Here is a 24288-nt window from a genome sequence, read left to right as displayed (position 1 = left end):
GGTAAAGCTCATAAAATGAGTACGAAATTGGGCTCCACTAAAAATAGGCCTGACATCAAATGCGCCTTAATGCCAGACCACGATGATGATTACATAAATGCAGATAATCACAGAATGACGGAGACATATTTTTACAGAATTAATTATGCATAGCCTCAGGTCTGCCGCCTTTTTTTCCTGAGGAAAGGCATTGCACTTAGAGCTCCTACCCCCACGGATGTCTTTCCAGAATTATCTACAGTATTTTCCTGCAGTGACACGCTCAACTTCGAATGATCGTCATTCTTTGAAGCTATTTCATCATTTATAATTTGTTCAGTATCATATGCACCTGTCCTCTCACAACCTTCAAATCCTTGTAAAGGTCTTTTGGTGCCAACGCTGGATTGAACTGAAGCATTACCAAAATCAACTTTATTGACAAAGCCGGAGAAATTGGGAAGGTCGGAATCTTCAGAGGCAGCAGCTGTAGCTTGTACACCAATTTCATCTCGGTCATTACCAACCTGACCATCTCTGCAAAGCCTCCCTCCCATCTTATGGTAGTCTTCAGAAACCTCAGCCTCGAAAGAAGGATCATGGTGTTGGCTGGGACCAAGTTCACCAGTTTCATCTTCAACAGGGCAGAACCCACCTCCTGCAAGTTCACCAGTTTCATCTTCAACAAGGCAGAACCCACCTCCTGTTTCAAGATAATCATTACACAGGCCCGCATTAGGAGACAAGTTCCCTGCATTCTGCTGTTTCTTCTCACTGAAACGAGAAGGACCTTCCTCGCATTTACCCTCATCCCAGGATAGTTGTTCCCCTGACTCTTCATTGGAGCATTTTGTATCACAGTGATCTAGTGGATCATCAACATCATCATTTTCTAAGTCATTGACTGTGTAATTTACAGGCTTCCGCAAACGCCCTGACTGAGAATATGAAATCCCAAAAAAAAAAACAGGAAAAATTAAAGAAAGAAGAAATCGACATACATTATATTCTTCAATATGATACAGATCTCAGGTAGTCATCTAAATGCATGATGCAGCACCATGTTGAACTCACCAAAGGCATGGTGACACTCAACTCATATGGATGCACACACTACTCATCATGACACCCAAAGGAGGATTGAATGCACAAAATCACACCATTTGACTGACCATGTTCAGAATATTCAAACTAGATAGTAATAAGTTCGACGGCTTATGGTAGTTTCATGATAATATTAGTTCTTTATTTAGTAAGTAAAACCTTTAGCCAGGAGGAACAAAGAAACAGCAATCTAGGAAACAAAACCTTCAGCCAGGCCAGGACTAGAATTTTGCCAGGGTGGATTAGTGGCACAGTTTAGCTTATATATAAAGATGCTCTGAAACAAGTCACAAATCAATAAGAATCAGTGGCCTACGAAGTATTTCAATAATCAAGTTCTTTATATAGTTCAACCAAAATAAAGATACAGAAAATGTGAAGCTTACCCTGCGCACTTCTCCTGACCCTTCTACTGTCTCCATATGAAGGTCCATCCCATCATCATCATCATCATCATCAGTCTTACTAGGGCTGGTTTCAGATGCTTCAGCACTGGGATTTTCTTTTCCCTTTCCTCTTCCCAATACCTTCCTACCTCTTCCTCTGCCTTTTCCATTTGCACGCAATCTTCTATTAGTTGTTCGTGCCATTTCAGCAGGCTTTGGTCGGTCAGATGGAACAGGCACTTCAGTGGTCCTCCTTTTCCTCGACTGCTTAATAGTTGACTTTCCTTTAGAATTTCTCTGATCTCTAAAAACACCTTTCTCTGTTCCCTCTGACAGTTTCTCTGATTTGTCATCTCCAGCTTCATCAGTACTTATGCTTCCCTTCTTTCTACTTCTAGAAACTTCTTGAGCAGCATCTTCTATCAATTCTGAAGATTGATTTCCAGCGATACCTTTAACAGCTTTCTTGATCCTCTTACTACGAATTCTTGCAAATCTTTCATTAAACGTGTAAAAAGCTTCCAGCCGCAGTTGAGTCTTCACCAAACAAGTAACAAAATGATGTCATGATCTTCTTTCACAATAAATAATTGACAAAAAACAAAGCTTGCTAAAATACAATGGACACGCATGTGTGTGTGCACGAGAGAGAGAGAGAGAGAGAGAGAGAGAGAGAGAGAGAGAGAGAGAGAGGTTTAAGTAACCTACCTCGCGTTTGTCATACTCCTTCAGAACAGGTATTAGCAATTCATCTGCCTTCTGGGTACCCCAACCAAACTTTTCCCAACATAATCTACATACAAACAGAGTTTATCAGAAAAACAGACATTTTATGTGAATAGAAAGGAAGCACCCTATTATTAGCCATAAACAACCCTCATGTTAGGTGAGAACTCACTTGCGAAGAACAAAATGATCTGGCTTTCCCCATGTGAAGGGCTCAGTTGATTTGTCCACCTGTGGACAAGTATAAGCAACACTAACTGCTTCACTTGGAAAAGAGGGGGGAATATGCCAATTTTTGCTCACTTTCCTCTGCATAAGATAAAATATGAGCATCCAAAGATGAGGAATATAATTCGATTACAACTTAAATATTCAAAGGAAAAGCCTAACGCAAGAAACAGTGTAATCTAATTACATGCTTATCCATGAAAGTTTGCTTTATTTCTTCAATAAGATCAGCTGACTGCTTGTGCTCTTGACCGTGGCAATTATTTTGGTCAAATGCAGAGACTTCTTCCTTGTTGCTCTGTGAATTGATATCCTTATCCCCAAACTTAGACCCCCTTTTCTTTGCACCTGATCCCGTTTCACCATCAAACTTCCCTAGAATGGTAGGATCTGGTGATTCAATCCAATCCCGGAATTTATGGAGGCCATCTTCCTCAGGAAATGCATTCACAACTTCAATAGCATTGACAATGCCGATCCCACTACAAAAGAAAAACCAATAGATTCTAAATCACCACCAAATTGAGAAACCCCAAGAATTCCAAACCTCTATAGTTGTGAACAATAGATTGTGTAAATTCTATAACTCCCGAAGTAGGTCCAATTCGCAACACGAATCTTTAGTTATTAACCATATACAGTTCCAAAAAGCTAAATCCACAAGGATGCAGCACCACTCCCAACATTTCCTAAGGACAAAAAACTTAATAATGCAACAGTTTACCTAACTCCTTCAGTATAATCACTTCCAAGAAGAAGTGCCATACGAATTAACTTCTCTCTGCTTAGGCCAAGCTCCTTCTCAACGTCCTGACAAAAGAAAATTGTATGAGCATAATATGCATTGCATCCTCTAATTCAGGTGAATTTATGAAATGGGAAAACAAGAATGTCATGTAATTCAATAGAATCCCAGACCTTCATGAAATATGTCTCAACATATTTACGATCGTCAAATATATTTTTGTACACACTTTGCGCCCCAAACAAGAACACATCAGAGTCATCAGTCACAACACCATCAACAAGGTTTGCAAGTTCCATATATGCACATTGGGCTTCGGCTTCCATCGGCGCAATAATGTACGGTATACCGAACATTTGCAGTAGCTCCTACAAAAGTAACATACATAAAGATGCCAAGTCATTTATTTCTAAGAACAAATGTCCTGCTGATGGAAAAGCCTTACAGATAATGACAAAATTTGAGCACACACCTGACATTCAGTGAACATCTCACTGCTGACTGATTCTACATTACGTTCAAGCCTTCTCTGCTCATCTCCCAGATTCATACATTCTTGGCCGAGAATTAGCATTTCCTCCTCCAAATTAGCCTCTGTGGCTTCAACACGTGCATTCGCATCACTGTTGAGTGAAGATTTGTCCCAGCTGTGCTCACTTTCCTGAAAAAAATTGTCATGACTCTTTTCCTTAACCCATGTTTTATCAACATCACAATCATTTGTTAGTTTTCCTGTCAATGACCCCGTTAAGGCAGCTGGGTTAGCCATCTCAACTATATGACATGATGGCTCAGCTTCAATTTCATTCTTCTGATCATCAACCCAATCGGTAGCATCACAAGACAAGGCATCAAAAGAATGAGCTTTATTTTTTTCTAAGGTATTGGGCAAGGTAGATAAACTGTCATCCTCATTGAAAGTACCCAAGACTTGTTCAGTAATCATATGGACCTCCTTTGTTCCTGACGGAGTAACAGATTCAGCACATTGCATTCCTCCACAGAAATTTTCCCTTTCACTTACATTCTGCATTGTTTGTGCTGGAGGAGAATCCAAGTCTGTAACGCTTTTCATCTTCTTGACTCCATCAACAATATCGCAAGATGATTCATTTTGTCGCTTACCAATTTTCCCGACCAAAACTGCCTCAACTATCTTAGTTTCTCTATCAATAAAATCAGCACCTTTATAAGCCTCTCCTCCAAAACATTGCAACTTTTCCTCTGCAGATGATGCATAAGCACACTTCACATCCCCAATATCCTCAAGACTTCTCCTTATTGCCTCCTGAAAATTAGCCTCTTCTTCAAAATAACCTTTGGAAACTGTTTCCCCACACTCACGAGGAAAAGATGAGGTATTTTCTGTAATACCACAAACTCCTTCCTCCCATTCCACTTCACTGTCATCGCTCATGTTACCTTCCACACGAGGCACCTTACTTTTCACTTCAACAGTTCCTTCCTCCCAGTCACAGTCTGAATCAGAACCAGAAGATTGTTTTCTTAATATATCATTAGCATTAGTAGTTACAGCATTTCCTGCCACTAAAGAAGCGAAAAGATCATCATCACCATCAAAAGACTTGCTCTCACCACCGTCTTCAATAGATATTTCTATAGGAGTTTCAAGTTTTAATGTACACTGATTATTTCTGTCATTCAAGCTATTATCACCAATTGAGGATTCCAAAACCTTCTTTTGATCAGGATGACTTCTCAACACACCAGTGTCAATGGAATCACCATTATCACCGCATGATGTTTCTATGACTTTTCTATTACTAAAGGAACTTTTTGAAATGTCAATGTCTCTTTCATTGAGCATATCCCTAGTGTTGATTATCTTGTTTGTATTTGTTTTCTCCTGTTCAATCTCCTTCATCAAATCCAAGTTCCTTTGTAAATCACGGGTCATACGGATTCCCATAGCTCTCACTCTACTGACTCGAAGATGGCCCCTCTCATCCAAATACGTCTCGATGTTGTCATCAAAAACACTTGTGGATTCATCAGGGGTTGCTCCAGTCACATTATTGGTAGACGGAACACTGTTCCTGGAATTTGAAGGATGCTCTTTTGGTGCTTGTTGCTTATCTCCATTTTTATCAGCTCTTGCAGATGCAAGTACTCTGACACAATTAAGCATAAAAACCCACAAAGTCATTACTCAGAATAATACACAGTCAAAAGATCAAAAATAAAATATAATAACATAAGAGTTCATTAGAAGTCAACCAATGCAACAAAATTTGCAACTGGGCTATATCGTATTGTAGTTAAAGAGAAAAACTGTGACTACTCACTGTTTATCACCAGTAAATGATGAGGAAAAGATAAACTCTCTGTGAGCCTCAGAGGCTATCCGTGAGCTATGGACACCACTAACCCCCCTCCCAGCAGCAGCTTTCTGTACTTGATCTATCTCGCGACGGAAAGCAACAGTTTTAAGATAAGATTGTATTTGTAGCTCAGAGAACTTTCCAGGATCCTAAATGCGCATGAGAAGAACCCATGAAAAGACATCCATAAAATTAAAAAAATAGAACCTTGTTTAAGTGAAGCAACTTATCCTCAATAGGAGCTCCAATTAAAACATATGTATTACATGACTTAATAATTAAATAGGAACCAACCTTTTTGACTTTTTGATACTTTTGTCGGTTTTCTGCCATCAACCTCTCTCTAATCTAAGGGGAAATAATCAACGACTGACATCAGAATGAGTATTGCAAAGATTGAAAGCTAATACCCATAACCTAACAAGAAGGCATAACCAGCATAAACAAAATCTTACTTGAACAAGAAGATCGAGCTGCATTGATGGGGGCAATGCAGCTAATACAGCTGGATCAACTTTACCATGCATTTCTGGCTGCAAGATAGTTCATAAAATATATACAACCGTACATTAATTTAACAGAGTAAAGAAATCCCATTATAAATAATAACACTTAATTAAACAGAGTAAATAAATCCCATGATTAATTAATAACACTAAGGCATTAGATCTGACAGACCCAAGAGGAATAATCATGATTGCCAAGTTGATTAACTCATCCTGACAGAGTATAGAGCAACAATACTCAGATCCAATGATTTTAACTTAATAGGTAGTTAACATACGAACATGTACCAAAGATTTTAACTTAATAGATTACATCCTTAGATAAAATCCTTGTTTCATTAAACCTGGGTGTTACATTGGATTTGGTCCTTGGATATCTATTAACAGCATACCAGTATCATCTTTTGATATATATTAAGGGCATACCAGTATCATCTCTTCATCATCATCATCGCCATCTTCATCAACATCCTCCTCAACAAAAATAGAAGCAGTTGATGTTGACGCGTTATTAGTTGCACCAGCATCCTCCTCTGCCGCAATAGATGCTGCAACCCTAAATTTAAATTCAAAGAATCAATAAAATCATGAAAATACATGCTTAAATAACTCCTTCATGTTATATACAATTACATTTCATCTAGCTTTTCTTGATTGCAACTCCTTGAGACCGCTTCGCAGTTTTCTAAATTGATTCCCACCATCTCAGTTTGATCTGACATAACCTTCTTACCCTTAGCATCATTATCCTGCTTATTTGACTAGTCACAAAACCGTTCATCAGTTCTCTCAGCTTCATTCTCTGAAATCAAAAACAACAACTATGTATACTTACCTGCAAAAGAAGTCCAAGTTGCATGGATGGAGGCAAATTAGCTAATACAGCTGGATCAACTTCACCGTGCATCTCTGGCTGCAAAATAAATGGCATGCAGCAACCACATTACATTTCCACATAAGTAAAAGCTACTACTAAGCGCCCATGACTGAGCCCTAAATCTCAGACCCATAGAGAGGAAGTCTTAATTTTCCAGTTATGGGATTTGAGTAAACTCCCAAATATTCTATAGACCAAAAATGAAACAACAACAAAAATCCAGATCATCCATTTTTATGTAATATGCACTACACTGGGGGCCGCTCTAGGTTGCTCTGAAAATTCCAATTCATACACAGTAAATTTCATCAGTCTTGTAGAACTCACTAGTATCATCTCTTCATCATCTTCTTCGCCATCCTCCTCACAAGGAACAGCGGCAGTAAATTTTGATGCATTCTTTGCTAAACCCCCCTCTTCCTCAGCCTGAATAGATGCTGCCAACCTAAAATAATAACAAAAACAGTCAAAATCATAAATCAAACCAGATTAATCCACTAAGACTGCGACTGTGTTCTCAGCTTACATTTCATCCAGCTTTTCCTGGTTGCTACTCAGCAAGGCCATATCATTTTTTTCTAAATTATCATCTCCCGACCTACCAGTTTGATCTGGTAGACTTTGCTTACCCTTGGCATCATTCTTTTGATTCTGCCTCTGGTTCTTAATATCCTCAGCCAAGACTTCCAGCTTCGTGGCCTTAAGCTATCAACAAACAACCAAATATAGATAAATCAACTGGAACTAAAACAAACCATCAATTTCACGCATCAATAACAGAAATATATGCTATTTATTTTCAACTACCTAGTCTTCATAAGCAGTTCAAGCTATAAACAAACGACAGCACAATAATTCTTCAACAAGAAAAGAGATCTGTAAACATAAATAACCTTGCACACCAACTGACAATCAAAATAAATTAAAATCCACATAATTCAAATTATAAGTCGAACAAATAGACAGGAAAGATCGCTCTACAACTCCCAACTCCCACCACCAATCTTGCACACAAACCCTAACTCAAACCCAAATTTCCAACATCACATTCTACAATTCCTATGAAGCAATTCAAAACAACGAAAAGACAAATTGCAGATAATACTAACATGATTGAGAAGCAATTTCTCGGCAGTCTTACGAAGCTTGGACTGGGCGTTCTCCCGCTGTCTTCTTCGAGCGATCACTGTGCGGCGCTTGAGGGCTGGGGTTCCGCCATCGAATACAAAGACGGGCTTGGTCCGCAGGTACAGTAGCTTGCAAATTCGACGAAAGAAGCCGAGTACATGCGCGTTGCGAACCATCTCTCCCTTCTCGTCCCGCATTGCCTTCATAAACTGCACCATCCATATGCTCGCATCTGCCCAGTGAAACAGACGAAATAGATTAGCAAGGTGATTTTCTCATATCGAAAATAGGGCTAGGGTTCGGAGTATGGGTGGGGGTACCGATGGCGAGTCTTCTTCCGGCTAGGGTTTCGACGGACACGCGGCGGCCGACGGGGGCCAGTAGTTCCCATAGACCGTGGACTCCCATTCTGTGTATTGCTTGCTGAGGACGCTTCTGCTGACAGACAGTTCTGTCATGGCCGCGCGCGAGGAAAGTAAAATGAGAGAGGCTGCGTGAGTCGGTGGGAGCAAAATGCACGAACCGACGTCGTATATAAGCAGTACACAAGTTGAATAAACAAAATTCCGTGCCGAACTGTAAAATATTTTCTAATAAGACAAACTAGCTAGGGAGAGATTTTTTAAAAAATAAATATAAGTTTAGTATTTTTAGATCCAATAAATTTTTATTTTAAATTTTCTTCTCAGTAATTAAATAATATCTTAACTTTATTTCATAACTTTCATCTGTAATTATATTTTAATTATTATTTTTTAGTGAATAATTAAATATTTTCTATATATATAAAGCAAAAGACAGAAAATGGTAAAACATTCAAAATACCAAAAAATGTCCTTTGTTAATCTAAATATTAAGAATTAAAATTATTAATTAAATGAGGATAATATAGTAAATTCACACCTTTTCATATTTTAAAAATTAAAATTAAAAGAAAAATCAGATAATGAATTCTATTTTTAGATGAAAAACATGAATCCTATTTTTATGTAACACAACTACCCATTATCTTTTTTAATTCTAAAATAAATTTATTTATTTTTCTTTTTAAAAGCCTCTCATTTATTTTTTTTTATATTTTAAAGCCTATCGCAGGCGCGAAAGCGCGTGCGGATAGGCTAGTTAACTTAATAAATGGTAATTATTATTTTTAATTTTTCAATTTAATCAAATATTTAAATACTAATTATTCACTAATTAAATAGTAATTAAAACATAACTACTAAATAACGTAATTAAAAAAGAGAAATCAAGATTATGCTATTTCAAGGATATAACCGCGCGGCTATACTTTTAAAATATTCTATTTACAGAATACAGCCGAACGGCTATACTATTTAAATACCCTACTTAAAGCGTATAGCCGTACGGCTATACCTCTAATAATTCTATTTATAGCGTATAGTCGATCGGCTTTACTTCTAAAATAGTCTATTTATAGAGTACAGCCGTTCGGCTAGACTATTTAAACAGAAATATAACGCCGCGCGGCTGTACTTTTAAAATATCCTTTTTAAAGTTTTCTCGCGCGGCTATACTATTTAAATATTAAAATATATTCAAGGGGTATAGCCGCCAGGCTATATTATTTAAACATTATACTATACTCAAATAGTATAGGCGCTCCGCTATGCTATTTAAATATTCTAATATATTCAAGAAGTATAGCCGCGCGGCTATACTATTTAAGTATTCTAATTTATTTAAGGAGAATATCCGCGCAGCTATACTACTTAAATATTTTGAATGTATATATAAAGTCGTTTCCACCCGACAAGACCACAAAATTTTGGGGCTTTTTTACTGTTCAAAAGTACAATATACCACACCAAACACATATAGATTAGGCTAATTGGTGGCCCGTTTCTATAGATTAGATTAATTTAAAGTGATTTACCCTATTGCTTTTATAAAAAAAGTTCTCTCCAGTCGTGTTTACGAACAAAATGTTGTAGCCAAATGCTGATGAACAAAAACATATATGTAATAATGTCAACTACCTTTTTATATTCCAACGTCTATGACAATGAGTTCCTTGGTTTCATTAAATCTGGGAAAACTGTGTTTTTGAACAGCTGACCTTCCAGCAGTTTGTTTGCAATGAGACGAAAGATGAACTTGTTCCTGACTTTTTTCCTTTTTAGCTAGCTTGCTGATATTTCTAGGGAAATGCTGGAAGTCGAGTGTTTGTCTGTTTTGAATCTGCCAATGTACTTCACCTAGGTCAGTTGTTTTAAGTTGATTGAATTCTTGTTTTTAATTTGCAGGTCCCTGGATGTTATCAACCAATCATGGAGTCCAATGTTTGGTGGTAACTGTATAAACTTGCACAAACAAAATGCTTTCTTGTGTTTTAAATGTTGTAAACATTTTACAAACAAAATGCCTTCTTCTTGTGTTTAAATTGTTCTCATACTCACACATGCTGGCAAACTTTTACAATCATTTCAAAGTTTGCATTCATGTCTTAGAAACATGCTGGTGGCAAACTGCCTTTGATCTTCTGTTGGGGATTTCGAAGCGTACTGATCTCAATAATGTACAAGTAAACTTCATGTACTCCTTATATCCAGAAATTGAAAGGTTAGATCTGCTACTTTCCTTGCAGATCCCATTATCTTGTTTTGGGGTGGTGGTTCATGAGAGGTTTGCTCGAGGAAAATGTTCAAATCCCAGTACTATATATTACAACCAATAGATGAATTTTTTTAAAAGAAAAATTACAAGTATTGAATGGATTTGGAATGATGTCTTAACTTTATTTGATGCAGGATTTAATAATAGAGTACTGTGGACGTTATGCAAAGAAGGAGAAGATTACCGATAGTACTCAGTTAGAAGAGAGGACTGAGGAAATGAGTGATGAGGATATCAGAGATGGACAGAGACTGCTTCAAGTGCTAATGAAATTGCTAGACATGAAGATCTATGAAGGATTTTTTCCCCGTCTGCTTAAAAAAGTTCATGACATTGGTGGTTGTCCAATTTCTTGTACAATCATGAAAAGATAATTAGAGACTAGATATATGATGATAACATGCATCTCTCCAGAATATGCTCAGGTAAATTGGATCATAGCAAAACAAACAATGCAATGAATTTAAGCTTCCTCTCTATTTTTAAGTAAAGATCTGCAAGTATTTGTAATTTATGCAGCCAATTTAACAAGGTTGGTGTTTTATATATTTATACAAGCGATATTGAGGGAGGGGGATTAGAAGACATGACGAGATGCTTGCGAATGATTTTAATAATGCATCAATTGGCATTTAGCAAGAGCGTTGTCTATTTAGATTTGGGCCGAACGAGATGCTTGCGAATCTGTTTCAGAAATATCGACTTCAGCTTGAGCTCATCTTTGTCTTATGCTTTTAGTTTTGTGAACTCCAATATTCCCTCAAGCCAAGGTTGCAGTCACTACGATGGACCTGTTGATAGGCGATAGGTAGATTAAGAAATATGCATGAAAGCTAAGGAAGACTTATTAAAGAACAATTCTTAATCATTGTTAGTTAAACAAGTGCAGCACTGTCGGACCATGACTGCTTTTGCATTGTATTCGTGCAGTTGTATTACAATTTACATGGCATCCCCTGTTAATGGGTCAAAGATTGATGACATCTTGTGAGCCATTGGATCATAAAGTCTAGGTGACAAGATCAACTTCACCACTGTTAATAAATTAGGATTATGATAATCCAAAATCATTGTTAGTGTATACATTGTCACTGTAAACCTAACCTCGTCAAAAAGGACTTGACAGAACATTTCCAACTTTTTTTGGCCTGCCGGCGCCATATTTGAAATATTAGTTATCCTAACCAATGGCTTTATATGCATACTCTGTAGCATCAAGGTAAACAATAAAAATCCAAATGCTCATTGTAGAGCCGGCAACCACATTAGCATTGAGATTTTCTTCTTCCACAATCCCATATATGCCATACGGTGAAAACCCTCTTTGCATGAAGGGTTAGATCAATGAAAATGAACAAAATCTCCATCTGGGTGAGCTTCATTTCAATCTCTCTCTTCCTCCACAGTTCAACTTCTGTGGAGGATGAGGTTAAGAATTCACTTATCATCTTCCTTGCTAAGGTTTCTAACAATGGTGTTCAACCTGGCCTCACTTGGGGTTGGAACACTTCCTCTGATCCTTGCAAGGACCAGTGGCAGAATGTAATTTGTGATTCTCAAAACGTTTCTGTCACAAAGCTGTTTCTAAATGGCAAAAACCTCACTGGCACGCTTGATGCTGCTTCACTCTGCAACGTGAGATCTCTTGCCGCCAATCTTACCATCCTTGCCCTTGATGACAACGACATTGGTGGACAAATTTCAGCTGAGATTGCAAACTGTGATCAGCTCACTCGCTTGACTGTAAGCAGCAACCAGCTTTCAGGAAACCTTCCTGAGTCGCTTGCTGCGTTGAATAACCTGAAAAGGCTTGACATCTCCAACAACAAGTTCTCTGGTGAGTTACCAAAGTTGTCTCGGATTTCAGGTCTCACAGCCTTCCTTGCTCAAGATAATCAGCTTACCGGGCAGATACCAAATTTCGACTTCTCCAACTTTGACACATTCAATGTCTCCAACAATAACTTCCAAGGTCAAATTCCGAACGTGAATGGCTTTCTTACTGCAAGCAGCTTCCTTGGTAATCCTGGATTATGTGGAGATCCATTGCCAAACAAGTGTTCATCTTCCTCCACGACAGCGAATGAGAACTCGAACACAAAAAAGGGTGTCTCAAAAAATCAAATGTTTATATACATGGGGTATGGTGTGTTGGCCTTAGTTTGTCTTGTGTTAGTAGTTCTCAGGATATGTAGGAAAAAGAAAAGCAAAGATCAGGTTGATGCAGTGAACAAAGTAGCAGCAGTTGATGAAAGCGCCAGCAAACTCAGTGCTGCGTCAAGTGAGTACAAAGGAGGTTTGAGTAAGTCACAATATTCGGTCACGTTTTCAGCTGATGAGAGTGCAGATATGGTTTCCTCCTCGCTCATAGTCCTTACAAGCCCTGTGGTCAATGGGTTGAAATTTGAGGACTTGCTCAAAGCCCCTGCTGAGTTGCTTGGAAGAGGCAAGTATGGTAGCCTCTTACAAGGTCATCTTTGAGAATGGGATGGTCCTGGTTGTGAAAAGGATTAAAGATTGGGCACTTTCAAGCAACGATTTTAAGCAGAGGATGGAGAGGTTGTACCAAGCAAAGCATCCTAATGTGTTGCCGGCCCTTGCCTTTTACTGTTCCAAACAAGAGAAGCTTCTGGTCTATGAATATCAGCAGAACGGGAGCCTATTCAGGCTCATCCACGGTAAACATTTTGCACTTTCCCAAATAGTTGCTGATGATACCTTAAGTGAACCCCTAATTAATATCGATAATACTATAGTCACACCCAAAAAAAAATTCCTAATGATGTGGCAATGAATTTGTGATTAGTTATTACGAAATGATGTGATATGTGACATGTGACATGACAATATTTTACTTGTTAGAAACAAATAAGATTCTTGGATTCTAATTAACGTTGTATGCTGTATGATTCAGGAAGCCATAGGGGCCAAGCATTTGACTGGACCAGCAGGCTTTCAGCTGCTGCTAGCATTGCAGAAGCATTAGCTTTCATGCATCAGGAACTTCGAGCGGAAGGGATTGCTCATGGAAACTTAAAATCTTCCAACATCTTGCTGAACAAGAACATGGAGCCCTGCATAAGCGAATATGGCCTCATGGAAATCAACGATCAAGACAACTTCATGCTGGGCAAGGCTTCAGGGGCCAAGGCCTCCAGCACCTTTAAGGGAGACGTTTATGGGTTTGGAGTGATCCTTCTTGAGCTCCTTACAGGCAAACTTGTGCAGCATAATGGGGTTGATTTGACAGTTTGGGTTCACTCCGTGGTTCGAGAGGAATGGACTGCAGAAGTGTTTGACAAGTCCTTAATGTCAGAATATGCAAGCGAGGAGATGATGGTGAACTTGCTTCAGGTAGCTATAAAGTGTGTGAACCGTTCTGCAGAGGCTAGGCCGAGCATGAACCAAGTTGCCCTAATGATCAACGCCATAAGAGAGGAAGAAGAGAGATCCACAGTCTATGATCCGCAGTCTAGGAGCCTACTTTGATTTGGAAAATATAATTTTTTTCCAAATCAAAGTTGGATATCTGTATTTCCATGTAGCAGTAAATCCATAATAGCATATCATTTTAGAAAGAAAAAAAAAATTGTATTTTCAACTAATAAGATCATGACAGAGCAGTAACGATTCAACCACTTTCTCATGTCTTGAGTAAGATCTGAGTTTATTATTATTAACATGTCTTCTTTTGTTCTGATATTGTACCCATTACTTCTCTTTCTCTGAGTTAAATCTTTTTGGAATGATGAAAGTGATGAAGGTAAAACTTTCTCACTTGCCATTTGAAGTAGTGCTATGAGCTAACAGACAAAATCATGAATTTGAACAGAAATTTGGTAGTGCACCAATACCCTTTTCACAAGAAAACGCTTCTAGTTATAGTCAAGCAAGAAATGATGAAGGTGAAAACCAAAATGGACATTTTCTCCATTCTGAAAGAGCGGACCTAACAAGCACTGATTCTTAAACCTACTAGACATAGGATGTCGACTCAAAATGAGAAGTCAACGGCTTTGGTCCACACATTATGCCCCAAAAGTTGGGCCATCCAAGCTTAATGCTCATCATGTGAAGATACTCATTCTTGAAGATCACGAAATTCATTCTATGTTAATCTGTACCTATTCTCTAATGGCATATTAGAGATTAGCTAACAGTTGGCAAAAGCTTTTTTTTTTGTGGACATTTTTAATTGAGAGGGGCAATAACATACTAAACTCACACATACTACATAAATGTTAAAATTTGAACCCCGAATACGTTTCCTGAAGAAACAATTGCTCTAAACTACTACACTAGTTAATCTTTGCGTGATAAAAACATTTTAAAATCATTACACTATGCATTATTTGCCACCTGCCCTGTAGTTGGTAAAAACAGGAAATCAAACTCGTAATCAAAATGTCACCACTGATAAGGACTCCACTGGCAAGGATTTGGCTAGTTAGATGAGAAATTATTATCCTGTACAGTAGCAGGTAGTTTGCGTGGCAAATTAAACATCATCAAATGGCAATTATTTATGTTTAGCAAACTAAACAGAAATGAGGATGGTTAGGGAGAGAGAGAGACATCTGGCCAAACTAGCCTTTAATAGAATATATGGAATTATATGTCTCACTCACCTAACTACAGCAAACACTCTTCCTTTGTCATTTTTGTGATCAGTTTTCCAACTAAAATGTGATTGTTATCCAAAATCCTCACCTAATTGCCTTTAAACTAAAGATAAAGTGTTCATATTTTCATACTTTAAAGGCACACCCCATTGCAAGTCACCCAATGGTATTGTGGTTTGGAGCAATTACTCCTTCAGAAAAAATCTTTGGTTCGAGTCCTAAGATCCGCAGAGTGTGTGTGAATTTAGTATGTTATAGCCTCTCTCAATATAAATGTCTTTAAAAAAAAGGCACACTCCATTTAAACCCCCCTTGCACGTTACATCTTTAACCTAAATGCTCAATAATTGTAACATATTAGTTGAATTTAAATATAGGTACAACAAAAAGTTGAATAATTGCACAACTATAATCAAACAAATTCTTTGTTACCCCATGTTCTTCAAATTTTTAAATTTTCCCTCTTTTTAGGTAATTGATTGTGTAAGAAATTTAAGTTGATAATTTACATCATAATACCGAAAAGTCGGACCCAAAGTTTACACATCATAGCTGCTTACCTCTTGCCTAAAACTACTTGGATGTAAACCCTAGAAGAAGAAAAAAAAATTGTGGATATAAATATGAGATTCTTTATACAAATTGAGTAAAAAACATTAGATTGGGTGTCACATCTCTAACACTACCAAAATTTTGTCATTATTAATTTAATTTAACAAAACTCAGCCACTTGGGTGTGCCCTAGAAAAGAACTCAGCCACCTGGTTCGTTATCCTACACCCTAATCCACTGGAATGACTTTTGAAATCAGGACAGGCCCACCTCGAAGCCCATGTTTTGAGGGTTAGCACTTTGTCGCTTGCGGTTGACCATAACACCCTCACGCGCTCCCACGAGCACGTGGAGCGATATTTTAGTTCCTCTTTTTGGCACTTTAGGAACTCTCGCCACTGTCACCCTTCTGGCCTCTCTGGTTCAATCAAGAACTTAGAGAGAGAAAGTGACACTTTGAGAGAGAGAAAAGAGAAAGAGAAAGGAACCCAAGCTCACTTTCCTCTTCTCTTTCGCTATATAATTTTAAGTGCCTCAAAAAGCCTGAGTCTTTAGGGTTCTCTGTTGCAAAACACAGCAAGAGCATCATCAAGTTCCAGAGTTTTTGAAAATACATGAATGGCGGACTTCCTGGAATCAAGTTAGGTATGCTCCATTTTTTTTCATTACACATATTCTATTGTCAGCTTCTCTCGCATAATCAGTCAATTTGATATGGAAATTGAATTCATACTTACAAAAGAAGTTGAGTAAATTTTGGCACCATTTGGGCAGTTACTGCTACTGCCATGTTCTAAAGTTGTTGGCGGCATGAAACTCTGGTGATGATGGAAGAAAAAGTTATTGACTTTAGCTTCGCTTGCTTGCAAAATAAGTTGGTTTTGTGTTTGATCTCTGAGTAGAGAAGAGCATGGTCTTTGGTTGCAACGATATATATGATCTGTCGAATGTCAGAAGGAAAAGATCTTAGATGGTTTTCAGGCCACACCCATTTGAAGATGTCTTGGGTTCAGCATCAAATCCAGCTGAAAGATGGTTATTTGAGCTACCCCCCTCCTTTCTCTCTTCCCTCTACGCCCCCATATGTTGCTAATTTTCATAGAGATTCGAATCCACCAGCATCATCTGGTACAAAAATAAGTCCTGCTGTTCTTTTTATAATAGTAATTCTGGCTGTACTGTTCTTCATCTCTGGTTTGCTGCACCTGCTCGTTAGATTTCTTACAAAGCACCCATCTTCCTCAGCTTCTTCTCCTCAGTCGAATAGGTACCCAGAACTTTCTACATCTGATGCTCTTCAGAGACAGCTGCAGCAACTCTTCCACCTTCATGATTCTGGTCTAGATCAAGCTTTTATTGATGCTCTTCCTGTTTTCCAATATAGAGACATAGTGGGTTTGAAAGAGCCGTTTGATTGTTCTGTCTGTCTTTGTGAATTTTCTGAAAAGGACAAGCTCAGATTGCTTCCTACGTGTAGCCATGCTTTCCATATCAACTGTATAGATACTTGGCTACTGTCAAATTCAACATGTCCTCTTTGCAGGGGTACCCTCTTCAATCCAGATTATTCGGTTCAAAACCCAATTTATGATTTTGATGAGTATAGAGAAGAAGAAGGGTATCCTGGTAATGGAGAAAACGGGTTCACTACTAGGCAAAAGACCATGGACATTGAGGAAATTGTTGTTGAAAATGGGATTTTGCCTGTGAGACTTGGCAAATTTAGAAAGGTAGATGTTGAGGTAGGAGGGGAGACTGGAGTAGGAGAGACTAGTAGCAGTAATTTGGATGCAAGAAGATGTTTTTCAATGGGTTCATATCAGTATGTGCTTGGTGATTCAGACCTTCAGGTTCCCTTATCGAATGATCAACCAGACCGCAATATAAAGCTAACAAGAGGGATAGAACACGATGGTAATCCTTCAATTGATAGTGATGTGGAGGGAAAGAAGATCAGTAGTGTGACTAAGGGTGAAAGCTATTCTGTTTCCAAGATCTGGCTCTGGTCAAAGAAGGGCAAGTTTTCGAGTTCTATTGATACACAGATGGGTATGCCTTCCTCTCTTAATACAGACTTGCCATGGATGGGAAGAATGCGAGCAGAATAAGAGGTATTTTATTTATTGTTTCCTTGGTTGCTTAATAGTCCAATGATCAAAGCTTGTTACACCTCAGTCTAGTTTTTCCTTCTCAAAATTTTTTGTAATGCTAATTATGTATCTGCGATGATTGATTGTGTGCCATATCGCGCCCTTTGAAACCAAACCAGGATACAATGTCTTGTGAAGAAGGCGTTTTCTAATTTTAGGGAATGACTATATTGGCTTTCTGTTGGTGAACACCATCTGAGATATGGGTTATGTCATTCTTGTTGTTGGGACAAAGTTATGAACACTTGTGTGCTACAAAAAGAAAAAAAAATATTCATCTGATCACAGGGATTGCTTTAGCTTTTTTTTTTATTTAACCTCAAGTTTACCAAAGTTATCTTGGCTGGAAAAATGGAAATGCTGTTGTAGTCCATGGAAATGAGTCTAAACTAAAATGCTTGCAGCTAGAAGGTTTCTCTCCTCTTACAAGTTTTGACCTTTGCCCTGAATTGACAAATTTGTGGTTGTGCATTTGCTTTTTTTTCTTGCCTTTTGATGCATTGATCGGGAAACCCTCTTTTTTCAGAGAATAATGTTAATGCAATCTTAACATACTAGACATAATTTACCGGTAGGGAAGTTGGACAGGATTGCAGTGGTGGTGGGATCCATGAAAGCTCTGTACTCACAGAATCTTTTCCTGAAATGAGAAACTTTTTATTCAAATGTTGGCTGTAGTGGGGTCACTTTTTGCCATTCCCATGTGGCCATGTTGAAATCAATCCCCTCATAATTTTCACAAATTGAGCAGAGGTTTTCCACATTGTATCCCTTGTGTTAATTTCAGTTTCAATTCAAATAGGGTAAGATTTATATCAGATGTGAAAATTTCTAGAAATGAAATGCTAAAATATTGATAAAAATCTTTTTCTTTTTTTTTAATGAAAAACTTCAAACTTGTACCAAGAAACAGATTTGAATGGCGTTAGTTTATTTTTTTGTTTATTTTGAGATTGCATTCGAATATGTAGATATTGAATTCAATTCATGGTGAATCTGAATGATGGTGTTTGTTAGGGCCCCCCCACCCCCACACCCCCACCACAATAGTGTTTTGTTTAGGCCCCCACCCCCCTGCCCCCGGGCCCCCACCCCAAAAAAAGAAGGAAAATGCAGCACACGGTCACCAAGGCGCCAACCCAACCTCTTGTTTTATTTGAGCTCGCTCCACATGTTCCCGCTGATAGGTAACATTAGGATGTCCAGACAAGCAAACTAAAATCACAGAATAAGATAAATTAGTGATGTTGACCCCAAAAAAATAATATAGGAAATTAGTGATTCGTCCCTTATAGATAGGCTATAGCTTAGGATGTGTCGTATTATTGTACATAGGCCAAGCCCAACCCAGTTGTCGCTTTATAAAGATGGTCAAGTTTGATATTCTAATTACTCTAATGTATGAAGATGATAGTCGAACTCGGGTGCAAGGAGGTTGGCACATTGTAAGCCTAACTCGTGTCATTTTTTTGGTTCTTCTTGTGTGTGTGATGAATCGTGAACCTACACATATCTATGTGCAGACGAAATGCCCTGTGATTGGGAAGGTGCTTCCAGAAAGAAAAGATAATAATGGAATGGGGGATGAAGAAAGTAGTGATGATGGGGGATGGGGATGACTTGCAGAAAGAAGAGACAGTAGTGATGAGAAGGGGAAATAAAGGGAGCAGTAGTGGATATAGCTGAGTGAGTGACTGTGAGAGCATGATGTGCAAATCAGTAGGGCCCTAATAATTAACAAGTTCCAGTCCTTTGGATTTTATTGATTTGAATGTACGAGGAGGTATCAACGCCACTCAAAAACACAAAGGAAATAATGCAACGAAAAAGGAGGGAATTGCATCAGTTAAAGGTAGTAAGCCAGAAAAGAATACAAGATTGTGTGACACTATGATTACTGACCTTGAAGCCTAATTATATAGATAATTGATGTGTTAATTTATATTTTACATTGTATACATGTGTTAGGCTAAGTTCGAATGCCCCTCTCTGTATAGAAGGACGGACTTACCGTCATAGCCGGTTGGCTTAACACATGCTATTCTTGTAATTACTTAAAACTTTTTATATATATCGTAATGTTTGTTTTGCACCTAACCACAAAGCTTACCTTCACATACACAAAAATTCGTTAGAAATCAATTGTTCAATTTTTTCCCTTTTTTACTTCGGTCAATAAAATAACATCAATTAAAATGGAAAAAAAATCTGAACCTACAACCCCGAGTCAACCGACAGTCACGGGTCCCTAAAAAGCAAAATAGTCAACCGCCGCGCTTTTCTCTCTTCTTCTCCTCCTCCGTCAACTTTCCCGCAGAACTCCGCGGCAGCGCACGTTAGCGCACCGAATATCCCTCCGTTTCCTTCGTTCTCATTCACACACACTGTCACTCTCTCTCTCTCTCTCGTCTCTCATCATCATCACGTGACTCTCACGTGAAGGAGGGCCCGTCCTTCTCCAAATCCATGGACGACTTAGCGGAGGCCGGAATTGACGCGTACCGACAGGAGAAATCCCTGTACAAGTAATCGTCGTCCAAATTACCGCTTTGCCCCGGGCCCTCGTCGAAGTTGAGGGAGTAACTCATGGGGTCGTAATGGAATTTGGAGGAGCGCTTGTTGGCGGTGCTCTTGTTGAAGCGGCGGATGAAGGTCTTCCACTTGGGGCCCGCCACGACTTCGGACCACTCCCGGATCTTCTTCCAGCCCCGGTTCCACCACGGATCTCCGTGGTCGCCGCTGTTCCGGATCCGCTCCCAGGACCCGTCCATGGAGGACGGTTCGGAGCCGAAGCAGGGCATCCATAAACAGCACCCGCTTGTCTTGGCGGACATCAACTCCTCGACATCATCGGATTCGGCAAGGTCCGGTTTTGGAGGTGGAACGGCTTGGTAGGCGGCGGTTTTCGGCGGCATTTATTGACAATTAGCTAGGGCTTCTTAATCTATCAGAATGTTTTTAAGGATTTAAGGCGGTTCCTTAAATCCTTGTGTTTCTGCAAGCTCTAGCCCTTTGGTTGGTCGGCCTGTTTGTGTTTGTGTTTGTATACGAATATATATGATTTGTGAGAAATACAGGTCTCTCGGTTTGTAACGGAAATCTCGCTGGACATGGAAATGCATTACTGGCCCCCAGGTGTCAATTACGGGGCCTTCCTTCTCCTCCTTGTAGTATTTGGCTTCCATCTTTGTACGAACTTTGCTTGTTAAACAAAAACAGATACAGAAATGCAACTTAACGCTTATAACTTTAATTAAAAACAATAATATTATTGTGATTGTAAGTTAACTGCTTAACGCCCGAATTTGGTGATTTTAATTAGCAAATAGTCCCGCTGTGGCGCAACAAGTCAGGTACAAAAGATTTGAATGACACTGGATAACATTGTTTTACTATTTTCATCCAATTATGCATTATTATGTTGAATCTTTATCAAACGTGATGAAATATAATTGACTAAAAATAACAAAATAATGTTATTCTCATGGTATACGAGTTTTTATCTGATCATATATATGGTCACATGCAGTGCGTGATTATGTTTTGGTCATTTCGTAATCTGTAGCTGGCACCAAAGCATTAACTGACATCCAAGAATCAAATAGGCAATGGTCGGTGGTGGTATAATCATATTATATATACTACGAGGAATCTCTGATTTAATCATATTCATAATTCTGAGGGTTCATCAATTAGGAGCTTGTTTATTGTTAATTAATTAATTTTACTAAATAGATTGGCTGCTTTTAACTCAAGTTAGAAAATGAACTGATCAGCAGCAGCATTGGGCATTGGGCACTGGGCATTGCGCGCGCTACCTGTTGCATGCATGATGCATCTGGATTCTGGCCAAGAAAAAATGGCAGAAAATATAACACGTGTTTTTCGGTCACCTCTCTCTTCTGTTCGTTTTCTCTCCTTAATTTCTGGCTATTTTTGTAAAATTGCTAAAAATAAATACAACGTTGTGAAGATTAGATTTCCATGGATCTCTTTCCATTTTGTCAAAGGAAATATGTTGACTAAATTAACCTAACATTAAGCAACTTTTTCTTTCTTTGCTTGGACATGAAGCACATTAAATTGTTTTGCTTGGACATGAAGCATAATGTATTGTTGACTTTGGAGGAGATCAACTTCTCTTTCTTTCTTCATCAATTTTGTAATGACTGGGTTGCTTTCTCAAATTTCTCCCTTCTTTTTCCTCCTGCGTGCTAGGAATGTCAAATCTGATGTTTTGGAAAACATCTCCTCTCTCTTATTATAATTAATTACCTCATTTTGCGTTCCGCGTGATAGGAATAAATAAAAAAAGATTTATCAAGGATTACTAGTCTCCTTATCGTAAGTGATGAATCTTTTAAATAGAAAACAAATCACAACAAACTTTTAAAGAGTACAAACAAAATTACTTCATTTTGGCTTTCGATACATATTTGCTTAATAATCTTTAAGAGTTGCGAACTAAACTGCTTTGGATAGTTGCTAACAAATACATTACATAGTTTCAGTACAGCATTTTGTCGAGCACCTGGTCTGAACGCATGGGGTCACTAATTTTACAATTAGCTTATTGTAAATTCCCTAAAAGGAACATGATGCATCTTCTGTAAAGCATTCTTGGGCACATTTCTACTCATGGTACAATGTGCAAGCTTCAAAATAAAAGTTTTGGGATGCCTAAAAGTTCGATAGCTTCACCAACATATGAACTTGTAACAGTCATCTATCTAGTCCACTATATTGGGGACCATCTCTCCTGGCACTACACTAGAAGATTCTTTACCATTAGAACTGTGAATAATTTCTTTCCATTTCTAAGCATGCCCTTGAACTTGTGGTAACAACCAAATATGACTATGGAATAGTGTTTCAATCGACCTCCAAAACCAAAGCATGCTATGAAATCAAAGATTATGGATGAATAGATGTGAAGAAATCAAATTAAACTAACAAAGTACATAATAAGAATGAAAAGGCGAATGGTCCAATAAATAGATTCTTCCACACAACTCAAGTGTTCTCATGGGTTTTGGTGGGATTTGAGATAGGTTTAGTGTTTATAATTCACACTAAAAACTCTCATACAATTCCACATTTAAAAAAGTCATTTGAAATTAGCGAGATTTTGAATACCATAAGAATTTTTGTTACTTGATTAAAGTCATAATTGAATACCACTAGATTTGGTCACTCTCTTCTAAAAATCATAATAGTTTTAATGGAATACCACAAAACTATTTTATATCATTTAAAAGTTTTAATTAAATACCACAAGACTTATTTATCTCAAAATAATCTTTTAAAATTTCAATTAAATACACCGGTAAATCAACCTATACATGAAGCACGTTTAATATATTAACATTAAGCAACATTTTTCTTTCTTGGCTTGGACATTAAGCACATTATTGACTTTGGAGGAGATCAACTTCTCTTTCTTTCTTCACCAATTTTATAATGACCCGGTTGCTCTCTCAAATTTCTCCCTTCTTTTTCCTCCCGCATGTATGAATGTCAAATCTGGTATTTTGGAAAACATCTCCTCTTTCTTATTATAATTAATTACCTCATTTTGCATTCCACATAATAGGAATAAATTAAAAAAGATTTCTCAAGGATTACCAGTTTCCTTATCTTAAGTGATAGATCCTTTTGAAAAAGCCTAGCTAAACAGTATCTTGGATGTATATTGCGGGTACTTGGTATAAGTTTCCATTGTTAATAATTATTGTTGGAATAAGTCGAATCAAACTTGGCCTACTCCTATATGGGTTTAACTACTAAGTATTCAAAGCTTACTTGGACTACGTACATGATCAATTTTAAAAGTTAAAAATTAATCTCGTTTTGTCATTTACATAATAATGTATGAAAATCAAACAGTCACAATGTAATACACGTGCTTTTGGTTGCTGATCCAGATCAATTCAACTTTTTGTAGCGTTTGGTCACTGTAGAAGTTGTATATATATTCGGCACTTTAGTTGCTTTGTACTTGTTTTTGTTTATCTTATTAATAAAATACTATCGTTGTTTTATAAAGAACGAAAAGAAAGTAATATATATGTTTGCATATTCTGCTGCTGAATCAGTCAATTCTTTTTAGTCATCATAAACATATATGTAGTTCAATGAGCAGGAAGTCACATGGCAAAAACTCAGATTATCAACATATTGCAGCGCTTAACCAGACTTCGAAATTAACTTGTGAGAGTTGTATTTGTGACAAGTCAAAGAGCGGCTAAGTCCTAAGAGAAGATATTGGTCAAAGCAAGAAAAAAACCTAGACGACCAGGCACATAT

General features: G+C 37.9%; 4 protein-coding genes across 11 annotated transcripts; 2 read left to right on the top strand and 2 right to left on the bottom strand.

Annotated features, from left to right (window-relative positions):
* Positions 1 to 16: 16 nt before the first annotated feature.
* Positions 17 to 8523, bottom strand: UVH3 (5'-3' exonuclease family protein). 2 transcript variants are annotated; one of them, XM_008232415.3, is made up of 18 exons: positions 8342 to 8523; positions 8003 to 8253; positions 7420 to 7598; positions 7221 to 7338; positions 6852 to 6929; positions 6650 to 6777; positions 6443 to 6572; positions 5966 to 6043; positions 5805 to 5858; positions 5475 to 5659; positions 3641 to 5300; positions 3342 to 3536; positions 3148 to 3233; positions 2611 to 2905; positions 2368 to 2504; positions 2178 to 2262; positions 1470 to 2006; positions 17 to 917 (listed from the first exon to the last, which is right to left on the bottom strand). In XM_008232415.3, exons 1-18 carry the CDS (start codon positions 8427 to 8429, stop codon positions 156 to 158), a joined length of 5046 nt encoding a protein of 1681 aa, XP_008230637.2. In that variant the 5' UTR covers positions 8430 to 8523; the 3' UTR covers positions 17 to 155. The 2 variants fall into 2 exon arrangements, with proteins under 2 accessions (XP_008230637.2, XP_016649334.2); XM_016793848.2 differs by lacking the exons at positions 6852 to 6929; positions 7221 to 7338; positions 7420 to 7598; positions 8003 to 8253; positions 8342 to 8523 and having other exon boundaries at positions 6443 to 6564.
* Positions 8524 to 11615: 3092 nt separating this feature from the next.
* On the top strand, positions 11616 to 14358 carry LOC103329890 (uncharacterized). Its single transcript, XM_089051268.1, is given in 3 exon segments — positions 11616 to 13121; positions 13123 to 13336; positions 13573 to 14358. Coding segments are annotated over 3 exon segments (1908 nt in total). The 5' UTR covers positions 11616 to 12002; the 3' UTR covers positions 14148 to 14358.
* A 1881-nt stretch (positions 14359 to 16239) lies between these two features.
* LOC103329889 (RING-H2 finger protein ATL46-like) lies at positions 16240 to 21734 on the top strand. 7 transcript variants are annotated; one of them, XM_089051266.1, is made up of 2 exons: positions 16240 to 17943; positions 21718 to 21734. In XM_089051266.1, exon 1 carries the CDS (start codon positions 16768 to 16770, stop codon positions 17938 to 17940), a length of 1173 nt encoding a protein of 390 aa, XP_088907392.1. In that variant the 5' UTR covers positions 16240 to 16767; the 3' UTR covers positions 17941 to 17943; positions 21718 to 21734. The 7 variants fall into 7 exon arrangements, with proteins under 7 accessions (XP_088907392.1, XP_008230634.2, XP_088907391.1 ...); XM_008232412.3 differs by lacking the exon at positions 21718 to 21734 and adding an exon at positions 19506 to 19626; XM_089051265.1 differs by lacking the exon at positions 21718 to 21734 and adding an exon at positions 18571 to 18750.
* On the bottom strand, positions 20272 to 21041 carry LOC103329888 (uncharacterized). The gene has a single exon (XM_008232411.3). It carries the CDS (start codon positions 20895 to 20897, stop codon positions 20415 to 20417), a length of 483 nt encoding a protein of 160 aa, XP_008230633.1. The 5' UTR covers positions 20898 to 21041; the 3' UTR covers positions 20272 to 20414.
* Positions 21735 to 24288: the final 2554 nt, after the last annotated feature.

Source organism: Prunus mume, linkage group LG4 (assembly GCF_029339155.1).
Source record: "Prunus mume cultivar Tortuosa linkage group LG4, ASM2933915v1, whole genome shotgun sequence".
Taxonomy (NCBI): domain Eukaryota; kingdom Viridiplantae; phylum Streptophyta; class Magnoliopsida; order Rosales; family Rosaceae; genus Prunus; species Prunus mume.
The sequence above is the reverse complement of the archived record's forward strand: the minus strand, read 5'-3'. Positions and strand labels throughout refer to the sequence as shown.

Coding starts and splice junctions, on each gene's coding strand:
- UVH3 (XM_008232415.3), bottom strand. CDS start 8,429: ATGGGAGTCCACGGTCTATGGGAACTACTGGCCCCCGTCGGCCGCCGC. Junction 7,599..8,002: donor AGAAATTGCTTCTCAATCAT/GTTAGTATTATC, acceptor GTTTGTTGATAG/CTTAAGGCCACGAAGCTGGA. Junction 7,339..7,419: donor CAGGAAAAGCTGGATGAAAT/GTAAGCTGAGAA, acceptor TTATTATTTTAG/GTTGGCAGCATCTATTCAGG.
- LOC103329889 (XM_089051266.1), top strand. CDS start 16,768: ATGATCTGTCGAATGTCAGAAGGAAAAGATCTTAGATGGTTTTCAGGC.
- LOC103329888 (XM_008232411.3), bottom strand. CDS start 20,897: ATGCCGCCGAAAACCGCCGCCTACCAAGCCGTTCCACCTCCAAAACCG.